Source organism: Spodoptera frugiperda, chromosome 27 (assembly GCF_023101765.2).
Source record: "Spodoptera frugiperda isolate SF20-4 chromosome 27, AGI-APGP_CSIRO_Sfru_2.0, whole genome shotgun sequence".
In the NCBI taxonomy this organism is placed as follows: Eukaryota; Metazoa; Arthropoda; class Insecta; order Lepidoptera; family Noctuidae; genus Spodoptera; species Spodoptera frugiperda.
The window spans coordinates 13,284,868-13,297,085 of NC_064238.1; the positions used below are offsets into that span (position 1 = coordinate 13,284,868).

At 37.5% G+C, this 12,218-nt stretch overlaps 2 protein-coding genes across 2 annotated transcripts; one reads left to right on the plus strand and one right to left on the minus strand.

The window, feature by feature from the left end:
- Window positions 1–226: 226 nt before the first annotated feature.
- On the plus strand, window positions 227–9,185 carry LOC118263729 (helicase POLQ-like). Its single transcript, XM_050705602.1, has 16 exons — window positions 227–1,082; window positions 1,442–1,620; window positions 2,041–2,232; window positions 2,364–2,445; window positions 2,582–2,781; window positions 3,544–3,689; window positions 3,856–4,017; window positions 4,248–4,417; window positions 4,996–5,239; window positions 5,527–5,723; window positions 6,121–6,275; window positions 6,619–6,714; window positions 6,827–6,918; window positions 7,399–7,594; window positions 8,257–8,391; window positions 8,750–9,185. Exons 1-16 carry the CDS (start codon window positions 350–352, stop codon window positions 8,819–8,821), a joined length of 3,051 nt encoding a protein of 1,016 aa, XP_050561559.1. The 5' UTR covers window positions 227–349; the 3' UTR covers window positions 8,822–9,185.
- Window positions 9,186–9,445: 260 nt separating this feature from the next.
- Window positions 9,446–12,064, minus strand: LOC118263454 (uncharacterized). Its single transcript, XM_035575468.2, has 5 exons — window positions 11,879–12,064; window positions 11,104–11,662; window positions 10,668–10,842; window positions 10,131–10,367; window positions 9,446–9,684 (listed from the first exon to the last, which is right to left on the minus strand). The coding sequence occupies exons 1-5, from the start codon at window positions 11,954–11,956 to the stop codon at window positions 9,471–9,473; spliced, it is 1,263 nt and encodes a 420-aa protein (XP_035431361.2). The 5' UTR covers window positions 11,957–12,064; the 3' UTR covers window positions 9,446–9,470.
- Between the last annotated feature and the right edge of the window lie 154 nt (window positions 12,065–12,218).

Here is a 12,218-nt window from a genome sequence, read left to right on the forward strand (position 1 = left end):
AAAAGCATCCTCAATCGACAAGTATACATGAATCATTATTGTCCTAAACGATTCTAATTTAAAATAATTCATTAAATACTAATGTGAAGTATTTTATTTTATCTTTAACTGTATAATGTATTGGCTTAAGTAAAATTATGCATGTTTTTTTAATAAATAAATAAATAAATAAATTTTATTTTGAATGAAACTTTTGGAATCTGTGTAGCGAAACGTCAAACCGGAGTGTCACCTGTCATTGTCATACTTTTTGATTAGGTTATGTTTACGTTTGTGTTTTGATCAGAAAATATCAACAATATGTAAATAAAAAATCATCTGTTTAAGCAATTAAAGAATAAAAAAATACATGACAATGGCCTCCTTAGATAATATAAAAGATACTTCAACACCGAAACGCCGACGAATGGGCACTGGAAGAATATTTCGATCAAGTTTGAATAAAAGTAAGCAAAACAATGATTTACTAATGGGCTTTAGTCCAGTAATGATACCCAAACATAACGATGTTGAGAACAATGCACCAGACAGATGTGATTCTCCGCTTTTGCCGTGCAATCAAGTTGAATTTAGAAGTATTTGTGATTCGGAAAACAACAGTTCAATCTGTGATATTCCGCCTTCCCCGGATGTCTTACCGGCTTCAGTTGGAAATGAATGGGAGTCATTAAATATATGTACTAGTCATATAAATGAAATTGATGAAATAAGTACTGAAGATAGAAATAATCAAGTATTATCAGAATTTATAGAAGATATATCCGATGACATGTTCCAATCGAAATTGGAACAATCTCACATAAAAGAGATCGATAAAAAATTCACAGACAATATTGAAAAGAGTTTTGATATGGTAAATCAATCGATAAGTAATCTTGATGAAGTTATGAAGAGTAAAAGTTTGTTATTTGAAACAAGAGACTCATTTCTACTTGATGTGAAAGAAGATCCTACTCAGCACATACAATCTAATCAGAATGTTAAGAAAAAGGAAGAAGTAAAAGTGGAAAACACTTTTTATGGTTTGCCTATGATTGCTAAAGGATTGTTTAAAACTTATAGGAATATAGAGAAATTTTATGGTAAGTAATATAAGTTTTGTAATAATCTCCCAATTTAATATACCTACCATTAAACAAGTTAACAGAAGAAAGGGTCACTGCTTCAAGGTAGATATCCCGACCACTCTTACAAAGCTATGAAAGCTTTGCTTTAAGCTTCCTTGTGCAGTTTGCACAAGGAAGCTTGAAGCAAAGCGTGATTAAATAAGGAGCAAAATTTTTTCCCTGAGCCTGTCTGAGAGTTTCCTGATGGATTACCTTGGTGTCTGCAAGGCCCGAGTAAATAGGTTGCTTATGGGCAGACATGCTTCATCATAAGCTGCTTTATCACTTACCACCCGGCAAGATAGTGGCCAATTATGTTTCTCTTTTTAATTTAGAGTGGCAAGAAGAATGTTTGAACTTGGAGGCAATACGTGAGAGAAGGAACTTGATCTATGCTCTGCCGACAAGTGGGGGCAAGACCCTTGTAGCCGAGGTGCTCATGCTGCGGGAAGTACTTAATAGAAAGAAGAATGCCTTGTTCATATTGCCTTTTGTGGCTATTGTGCAAGAAAAGGTAAGTTACAAGATTTACAATTAAGTTGTTATTTTAGTAGGTACTTCAATTGAAAAAGCCTGGTGAGATTAAATTGATAATTGGTTAAGTTATGTGTAACCATCCCCTACAACTAAAAAAAAAAGAATAAAATAAACATCAGATTTTTTTTTCAATTAATTAGTAACTTGAACCAAATTATTTTTCCTAAACAATTAGTGGTCTGTGCCAAATATGTTTCACTTACTGTTCTGATCCTGATGATCTGAGGGCTTAGTAAGAGTTATCGGCCCATTCGGCGACACGCATTTGTTTCGATCTTAAACATTAAGCAAACTCGTACCACTGGAACCAGGAATTCAGGATGCACTTATAATTTATATTTCAAAGAGTTACCCTTTATTAGTTACCTTAATAAAATTATAATAATTGTAATTTTAGATATGGGCTTTATCAACATTTGCTGTACAACTGGACTTTTTAGTTGAAGAGTATGCAGCAGGCAAAGGGCACATACCGCCTAAAAAGAGACGGAAAAAGAACAGCATATACATAGCAACTATTGAGAAAGGCCTGGCTTTAATCAGGAGTTTGATTGAATTAGATAGACTACATGAAATTGGACTTATTGTGGTAAGATTTTTTATTGCTTGGCAGTCAAAATTATTTATTTCAAAAAGACTGGTAAGGCATTTTTGAATGTTAAAGCAAATATTACAATATAAAGTGAATGATTTGTGTAAAATATTTTAATCATTTTGTAGGTAGACGAACTACATTTGATTGGGGAGAGTGGTCGCGGCGGAACGTTGGAAACATTATTAACGACTGTAATTTTCACCAACAGTAAGTACTTACTAATAAAATAAATCAATTTATCACATTTTGTTAATAGACTCCCAACTTTAAACATATTGGATTAAAGTCTAAAATCGATTGACAAATATTAATATATCCATTTATGATTATATTTTCTCTCCAGAGGACATCCAGATAGTGGGTATGAGTGCCACAATAGGCAACTTGCACGAGATCGCTCAGTTCCTCCGAGCCGACGTGTTCCAGCGCCAGTTCCGCCCGGTGGAGCTGACCGAGTACGTCAAGTTGGGGGATATGCTGCACAAGATCGTGTGGGGATCTGAGGGCGTGGAGATTGTACCGGATAGAGCGCTTTCTTATAATGTGAGTAACAAATATTGTGACATAAATACTCATTTTTGCCCACCTTTTTTTTTAGTGGACTTTTTGAGGAAACTTCTCTTCATGCTCCTCTAAACTGCTTAGCCTCTCAAAGCGTTTAAATACAGTAGTTTTGACTGTCGATTATCTATCTATCATCCAGATACTATAACACTGCTTTTTTTACCCGACTGCGCCAGAAGGAGGGTTATGTTTTTCGAGTGTATGTATGTATGTATGTATGTATGTATGTATGTATGTATGTATGTATGTATGTATGTATGTATAATTGTTTGGCACGCTCTACAGCCTAAACGGCTTGATGGATTTTGACTTGAGAGGTGTCGTTAGATTCGTATTTACTGTGAGAGTGACACTGGGTATATCAAAATAATAAAAAAACAAAATGGCGGATTTTTGGCGCCAAATTCGAATATTTCTCACTCTCTAGCCTAAACGACTTGATGGATTTTGACTTGAGAGGTGTCGTTAGATTCGTATTTACTGTGAGAGTGACACTGTGTATATCAAAATAATAAAAAAAACAAAATGGCGGATTTTTGGCGCAATTTCGAATATTTTTTCGTTACCTGTACCTTACCAAATGATAAGATTTTTCATAGTTTTTAAGGTAGAAATTGACTTGGTATTTGCCTCAAACTGGTATTATTCTAGGGAATTAACTACTTCTTGACGAAGTATAGAGTTCTGGTAGTGCACCTGCTCCTGGTATTTATGCTATTTTTACTGAGGCCTTCATTCCAGTACTCAGCAGCAGCAACGTCCCTAGACCCTGATCTTATCGGCGGCCTGGTCTCTGAGGTGGTGCCTAAAGGCTCTGTCCTCGTATTTTGTCCAACGAAACGCAACTGTGAGAACGTTACCACTTTATTATGCAAGTTGCAAAGACGGTGAGTTGATACTTTAATATTCTTATTTGTAGTAGTAATAAAGTAGAAATTAATAGTAGTAGTATTTAGAGCATGTAAAGTAGAGTAGTCAACTTTAATATTCTGCTTATCGTCAGGTATGAACTACACATAGAACAATTTAGGACACTTTCTCTTTTGTTTTTAGTGAGATGGTATCCCACAAAGCAGCTGAGCGTCAAGCGCTTGAAAGTGCTTTAAGAGCTGAAGGGGCCAACTCTGATCTTGCTCAAGCAGTGCGGTATGGAATCGCTTACCACCACGCTGGACTTGCAAGCGACGAGCGGTCGCTATTGGAACAGGCTTATAGGTAAGTAACTTACACGATACATTATTTTATTTAAGTCTGGTGGGTGACTGTTTACCATCAAACGATGAAATAAATAAATCATACGGCAGCGTAAGCGTTGTCGTTACTTGAATTAGTAATAAAATGTTATGAGAAAAAATATGTGTCTAATATTTTTTAGCTCTAATAATGTTTTAATTAATATTTAGCTCTAATTGTTCTTATACATGTTTACTTCTTTCACTCCACAGGTCAGGTACAATATCAGTGCTATGCTGTACATCGACGCTGGCGGCGGGCGTGAACCTGCCGGCGCAGCGCGTCATCGTCCGCGCGCCGCACGTGGGCCGCGAGTTCCTCACGCTCGGCGCCTACCGACAGATGGTGGGCCGCGCCGGCCGCGCGGGGGTCTGTGATACTGGTCATTATAATTATATACTGTACTAGCTACTTCCGCGCGGTTTCACCCGCTCTGCTCGGCTCCTATTGGTCATAGCGTGATGTTTTATAGCCTATAGCCTTCCTCGATAAATGCACTATCCAACACAAAACTAATTATTCAATTCGGACCAGTAGTTCCGGAGATTAGCGCGTTCAAACAATCAAATAAACTCTTCAGCTTTATAATATTAGTATAGAAATATTAGTATAGATTCATAATTAACTGTATTTAGGTAGGTCGCTTATGGCTTAATACGTGTATTTTTGAGCTGTAAGAATGTGGTTTCCCAAGTAAACACTGCAGTCACGCGTAAGATGCTTTAAAGACCGTAACTTGCTATAGGTATTATAAGTTAGGAGACAAGGAATTAATAGCACACACGATTGAAACATCGGACTTAGACACTACTTAGGGACAAGAATTAACTTAAAGATAAGAAGAAAATAAAAACAAAACTAAAATTTAAGCGATTATGAATCACTTAAACATTAGCAGCGGTTTTGCGAGTTTATAAAATAACAGATTATAAAATAATTAATATACTTTTCTGGTATCAGGTGAAAGTATAGTGATATGTGGAGCCAGTGTATGGCCACAACTACAAACCGTGTTACGCGGGGGCCTGGCGGCGGCCCGCAGTGCACTACGTCGCGGGGCCCAGGGGCCCGGGGGCCCACCCAGCGGGGCCCTGTCAGGGCTGCTACTGAGCGGTGTAGCGTTACGCCTGGCGTGTACTCGCGCACGCATGCGTGACTTCCTGGCTTGTACGCTACTGGCTGTCACCGGTGATGACTCTTGCAGGTAAATTGTGCTAGATTGATTTTCAACTTTATTGTTTTGTAACAAAGTCCTTATAAGATCTGTAGACAACCTACGTCTGATGTGAAGCAGTGAAGTTTTAACTCATCCCCATCGGATGTGGGCTGCCTCACAAGAATTTTGCACATAGAATGTCTTCTTAAAATTTAGTTTAAAAGTTAAAACACTGTTCAATTCAATTACACCACCTTTACGGTTTTTATAGCAATTTTCACTACAAAACATATTGCAGTAAAATTCTCATCCAATTTAACATAATACCTATTCAGTCCCTCAGATATAAACTCGATACTGGATGAAACACTACGCTCCCTCCTACAATCCGGCGCAATAGAGGTGGTGAGGGGGGAGAGGGGACAGGCGTCGCGGGGGGAGGGGGACACGTCACATGTAGCAGTGCAGGAGTGTCGCGTGTATAATGATACTCAGCTAGCTGTCAGTGCATTGGGGAGTGCTGCTATTAAAGGTAAGCTTAAAATTAAGTTATCAGTATCAGGTTTTTTCAGTTTAATATCTGCTTAATAAGTTTAAACAATTCTCCGCCGTGTGAAATCCTTAGCATTTTGGATCCAACTACTGCGAAAATCGTTAATTCTATCTATCTATAGAAGATCAATCCTCACCCCCTATTACATAGGGCTTATAACACCGCTGCACACCGAAAAGTGAGTTTACATTGTGTGCCGAAATGTACTCCTCTGCCTACCTCTTGTGTTATGAAAGGTGTTGTCATGGAAGGTGAATGTGGATCTCTATGATCATTGGTTGGATGTAAAGTCCAAACAGCACAACTTAAATTTTATCGCCGTTGTTCATCATATTCTCCTGCTTGTTTTAAACTAATTTCTTCCACTATTTCGTAGCTTGCATGGACCTGACAGCAGCAGAGCAGTTCCTGGTAGACTTGGATCAAGCCTCCAAGAGCTTGGTGGTGATGGGCAGCCTACATCTGTTGTACCTGGTGACGCCGCAAGATGCTGCATCCATCAAACCGGACTACGCCCATTATTATTCTTTGGTAAGTGGTGTCACTTGAACTGTGACTATTATTACTTACCTTTTTAATCAAGGGAGCATTCAAGTATTACGTAACCCATTTTTTTTTTATTTTTGACCCCCTTTCCCCCTAGTAACGCATTGTAACGTTTTACGACACCCCCCCCCCAAATTGCGGTACGTAAAACTTGAACGCCCCCTAAGCAGCTGGGCTGTTTGATTTCTACTTGATTGTATTAAGAGGGTGTTTGTGTCCGAATGATTTCGAACTCAAACGGGGCCTATGAATGCAATACAATATCGCTGCATTGTATAATATCTAATTTACTTGAATCAAATATGTGTTTTGTATGGATTACTTTCAGTATTCCGCTTTAGACGAAGAAGGTATACAGACTGCGAAAGTATTAGGAATCACTGAACAAAACGCTATCCGCATGATGACTGGAAAACCTATTACAGTAAGTTGAGATGTTTTTATTTTAGGTATCTTTAATTTAGATTTTTTATATCTTGTAATAAAGTCGAAAATGCCTTGAAGATTATTGTAATACTATTTATTTGTGTTTACAGAACGTGTCTGAGAAAGTGTTGTGTCGGTTCTACTTGGCTATGATGTTACATGACTTGTGGAAACAGGTGCCTTTTCCTGCCGTGGCTCATAAGTAAGTTTTTAACATAGACATAAAGGTAGCCTTTTTAACGCACGGTTACCTTACTTTTTACGTATAGCATGTTCTATTCCCGCACAGAGCAACCTAAAAGCTTTACTCATCCAGGACACAGGAAAAAAATAGGGCAGTGTTTGTTAAAGGCTATGTTGCTGTTGCTTCCTTTATATCTATACTAATATTATAAAGCTGAAGGGTTTGTTTGATTGTCGTTAGGCATCGGATAATCGAATTTACGAAGAAAAGCGAATTTTGTGCATACATATTATGTTGTACATACGATGTTATGTATTTATTAAAAACAACAAACACATATGAATGAAAATCAATGTTAATTAATAATTATTATATACGTTACGTTGCATAAATTCGATTTTTAGGTAATTTTAATATAATGAGTCGGTAGTCCGGATAATTGCGAATCCGTATAACCGGGAGCCGGATAATCGAGCTCCTACTGTAATTCCCGTCCAGATACAACATCCCCCGCGGCACGGTGCAGTCGGTGCTGTCGTCGGCGTCTAGCGCTGCAGTGAGCGGGGCGCGTCTGTGCGCGGCGCTGGAGTCGCGCTGGGCGGGCGCCGCGCTGCTGGCCGAGCTGGCGCCCAGGTTGCAGCACGCCGCCGCGCCGGAACTCACGCAGCTCATGGACTTGCCCAATGTTAAGAAGGTACCGTGTATATTACGTTACTAGTAAAACGGGGTGAATAGGGCTTCGCATGAGGTGTAATAGTGATATGAATAGGGGTGAATACATAGTATGAAGGACCTTCCTCTAAAATCACTCTATTAAAAAAACCGCATCAAAATCCGTTGCGTTTTAAGTTACAGTTTTAAAGATTTAAGCATACAAAGAGACATAGGGTCAGAGAAAGCGACTTTGTTTTATGGAGGTACTGATTTTATTTTGAACTTCTCGTTATAAGTTCGCAGTTAATATTGAACTTGCAAAAGATTTGTCTAGATTACAAGGATTGAGGATTTCAAAAATAGCACCATGTCACGTCGAAACAACCCAAGGGATTGGGATGAAATTTTGGATAGTAGATTATGGTCTAGCCTAACACAGGCTACGTTTATCCCACAGGAACGCGAGTGAATGCCAGTTATCTTACTGATATTATAAATGTAAAAGTTTATGAGTAAGATATTTGTTACTTTTTCATGCCAAAACAACCCAAGGGATCGGGATGAAATTTTGAATAGCAGATTATGGTCTACAATAACACATAGGCTATTTTTATAAATGACACATTTCATTGTTAAAAATATTAGGCAGCATCGACGATGTCAATTGTGCATCATATTAATTAAGATTGTGTTATGGTACAGGCGCGTGCGCTGCAGTTGTCCCGCGCGGGGTACAAGCGCGTGGAGGACGTGGCGCGCGCCGCCGTGGACGACCTCACCGCCGCCGTCGCACACCTCTCCCGCACCGCCGCCGCGCAGCTCGTCAGCGCCGCAAGGGTAATGTCACGCGTACTACTATTGTACCTTTTGTACCTTAACCTACTACTCCTTTGTGTTAATTAATAAATTCCCTTATTTTCGACTTAATTGTTTTGGTATAAAGTCGAAATCATGATGGTAGGTGACTTTTAAAGCTTGCTTCTATGGAATAGACTTCCCACTTCTAAACTTTGATTCGTTTTATCTAAGTATTGTTATCTTAAATGACAAAATATTTTTGTCATTACCTATCTGACTGGACTAAATAGATTTTTAATTATCATACTCCGCCATCATCCCTATTTTATAGGCATTTATTTTTATGTGCATTTACATATTTGCAATAATTTGGACAATGTATTTATATCTTTTATAGATGATACTCATTGAAAAAGTGGAGAATCTTCGAGCAGAAGCTGAGGATGTCATGGATGAGCTTAATTCTTGAAAATCCCCTACCAAGGAGGTAATATACGTCCTAAACAACACGCCTTTATCCTTCGAACGAAGGGTACATTCACATTATTCGTTACATGCTATTATTTATATTTTAATATTGTATAAGTTTTGCAGTTACCTAAATGTATAGTATTAATGTAATAATGTAAGCAGAAATATAAATAATCTGTGATTTCTGTGCCTAAATAGTGTATAATCAACGATTACAATAAGATTTTGTTCTCTAGTAAAATCAATTAAATATGTATAAATAAAGTGTGATGTTTTTAGTAAATAATACAGCCATAATCTATTATGTAAATTAATGAATGTTAGCTGTAATATATTTAATATGTAAGAAAATGATATGATTGTTCGAGTTTCTCATGCGATAATAGTATTTATAATAATAAAAATTAAGTTAAAATTCTCATGACACTGAAACTGCGCTCCGCTTCGCTGCCCTTCGCCGCTCTTTCGGTGTGAGTTGGCCCTTAAACTGACATGGTCACTAGTAATATCATTAGAACTTAAAACGGGATATTTAGCATGTTAATTAGTCTTTGTGAGTTTCCGATATTTCGGCACTGTTGCAAGCGCCATGATCACGGATGTTGAATAAAAGATGTTTGAATTACTTCTCATTCATTTTTATTCACTTATCGTCTTTTATATAAACATGGTTTCAACGTCAAAGCCGGTAGTTTAGCCTTCTTCACGGGCGGGTCTCTGATCTTCGTGAACTCCATGAAGTAGAATACTTTATTACTCTTATCCAATTGTTTCAGCTTGAAGCCAAGTCTCTCTACTTCCTTCGCAAAGTCCTCCACTTTGTCGAAACGACTTTCTACTTCTGCTATTAGAAGATGGCCTCTGTGAACAAAATTAATGTTAGATGTTAGAAGAAAGATCTACTTGAATAAGTTATTTAGCTGTTTTTGAGCATAAGACCTAGGTTATCATTGTGACGGGTTTATTCTGTACATAATATTGGTATGGGTAGCATGTGTAGCTTCTAGTAAAAACTTGTGAGAAACAGATTCCATAACCTTAGTGTGAGTTTGCTTTACGTTAAAAGTAATCGAAACAAGAGCGCGTTCGGCGCTCTTATTGGCCGGCTCGATTAACCAATCAATCAGAGCGCCGAACCCGTAAAGCAAACTCATACTAAGGGTACTGTTAATCTATACTTAAAGCCCTAAAAGAAAAAATTCTCATAAACTCCTAGCTTCCAAAATCCAAACAGAAATAGCTGTCATGATAAATAGTAGGTAGAAATTGCAGATACAGTGCCAATTTTGTCATCAAATAAAACTTACCCCATCTTTAACACACGATTAGCTTCAAGCAGGTACTGAGTTAAGTCAGTGCCCATCAGAGCGAGGCAGTAGACAGTGACGTCCATGGAGGCAGACAGTAATGGCGTCCGTGCCATGTCACAGGCCTCCACTCCCGGTGCAGTGGCCACCAGGTCGAAGGAGCGCACCTTGTGAGGCACTCGCCGCGACAATGCTGCTTCTCCGCAACCTAAGTCTGCTATTGTATGGGTTTTGGGCCTGGATAAAAACAACAGTAGTTTTAGTGAGAATAAATAAGTACACTGTGTTGTACCTATAGGTATACTGTTAATTGTAAGAAGCTGAACAATATTAGCATAGATTGTGTGACTGTAGTGAGTTGGAATTGAGTGATTGGCAGATTTGATACTGCTATGAACTAATATGTGTGTTTGTAAATTCAGAAAATAATTTGATGGTTTTAATAACTGATTTATATTGTCGAATCATTTGAATATTGTTTTACTGTAAGCTTTTTATTTATTACGACTGAAGCTGAACATTGAAATGAGGACTTACATTTTCATAATTTTCTTAATAATAACATCAAGTGGATTGACAGGCCACTTCTTGACTTGTAGCTGATATCCTTGGTGATATGTCTCAAAGGCATTCGGATCATTTTGGAACAACTGCTGGGCTTCAGACCCTGATGATGTGTATAGCTTCTCATTTAAGTAACGGAATTGAGCAGCTGAAAAGATAAATAAGTTACATTGAGTTTAGATCAGAGGTAGAATGGTGCTTTAACCTTTTGTATATGAGACAATAGAAAAAACATTGTGTCTCGCGTAGATCTGCATTTCTGGCATACCACGGGGAGTGACCAGAGTGACTAGGTAACATACTTTAAACTGGCATGCCTATTGCTAGCAAATGTAAGCTACTCATGAGTATTGAGCATACTAATTAGGTTTACTAAAATTAAAAAAAAAAACAAGGATAAATAGGTTACCTTTTAATCTCTCCAGCATTCTATCTCTCAGCTTGTTTCCAGTGCTAGTTGTGTTAATAGGTCTTCGAAGACTGCTACTTTTTTCTAACAATTGTTTAAATCTTGCTTTTTTCCTATCAACAATTTCAATAGTCTCTGTAACTTCACTATTTCCCTTATTATTCTGATTTTTTACTATCTTTGAGTTTGAATTTTTATCACTTTGGTTACTGAGGCCGTTTGTTGTCTTTTTCTTTTTATTTCTCTTCTGTTTCTTTTCAGAAAACAATACATCTTCTTTGTCATCTTTTTCAATGACTTGGTTTAACTTTTTCTTGCCAGCATTTAGTAGTACTTCGTCAAAGTTCTGTGATTCAGGGATTTCAACATCGTCTTCTATTTTTTTCCGCTTTTTGTTTGGTGTTGTTTCTTTTTTAGTCTTATTGGTTGGATTTTGTTCAATCTTCCGTTTTTGTGCTGCCTTTTTAGGGCCATTAGCTTTGACTTTGTTATTCTTTTCTTTAACATTATTAACTACTTTAGGTTGTTCCTTTTTGTCTGGTGTGGACTTTTCTTTTTTCTGAAAATAAACAATGTTAGGCAATAGGTTACGGGGCTATATTATGGACTTCAAGGTTCTCGGAAGAACGCCTTCGTTCCTAATTAGAAATTTAGAAAGATATAGGGGAATTTAGGCTTCACATCTTAATGAATTAAATACATTTGTGGTTTCTGCAGCAACAAACATGTGGACTCCGGTAGCTTTACTTTTGATCTAATCTTAAGTACATCTTACCTTAACTTTTTGCATTATTGGCAGGGCAATGGCATCACTTTTAGGGACATCATCTTCCCAGGCTGGTATTTTAAACATTATTAATATAGCTTAATAATAAAACACTTGATTATAACAATAATGATTTAGGTTATGTTTACAACAGTTCACGATCTGTCAAGTATTGCAAAATTCAAAGCAATACAATGACACATGGCAGCATGGTTGTCACTGTCAAAAATTGAGATTGACAGTTCTTCAGATTGTATTTACGTTTTGTTTTATGCACACGAGCTAATAATTATTACACTTTATTCAAATGACTAAAGCCATAACGTCACGCCTTTTAATCTCCGAAGGG

What these genes read in the sequence shown, in the direction of transcription:
- LOC118263454 (XM_035575468.2), bottom strand. Translation starts at nt 11,956, where the DNA reads ATGTTTAAAATACCAGCCTGGGAAGATGATGTCCCTAAAAGTGATGCC. An exon ending in AATGCTGGAGAGATTAAAAG is followed by an intron (nt 10,843 to 11,103) that starts GTAACCTATTTA and finishes TTATCTTTTCAG; the next exon opens with CTGCTCAATTCCGTTACTTA. An exon ending in AATCGTGTGTTAAAGATGGG is followed by an intron (nt 9,685 to 10,130) that starts GTAAGTTTTATT and finishes TTTTGTTCACAG; the next exon opens with AGGCCATCTTCTAATAGCAG.
- LOC118263729 (XM_050705602.1), top strand. Translation starts at nt 350, where the DNA reads ATGACAATGGCCTCCTTAGATAATATAAAAGATACTTCAACACCGAAA. An exon ending in GACTGTAATTTTCACCAACA is followed by an intron (nt 2,446 to 2,581) that starts GTAAGTACTTAC and finishes TTTTCTCTCCAG; the next exon opens with AGGACATCCAGATAGTGGGT. An exon ending in ACGCCCATTATTATTCTTTG is followed by an intron (nt 6,276 to 6,618) that starts GTAAGTGGTGTC and finishes GATTACTTTCAG; the next exon opens with TATTCCGCTTTAGACGAAGA.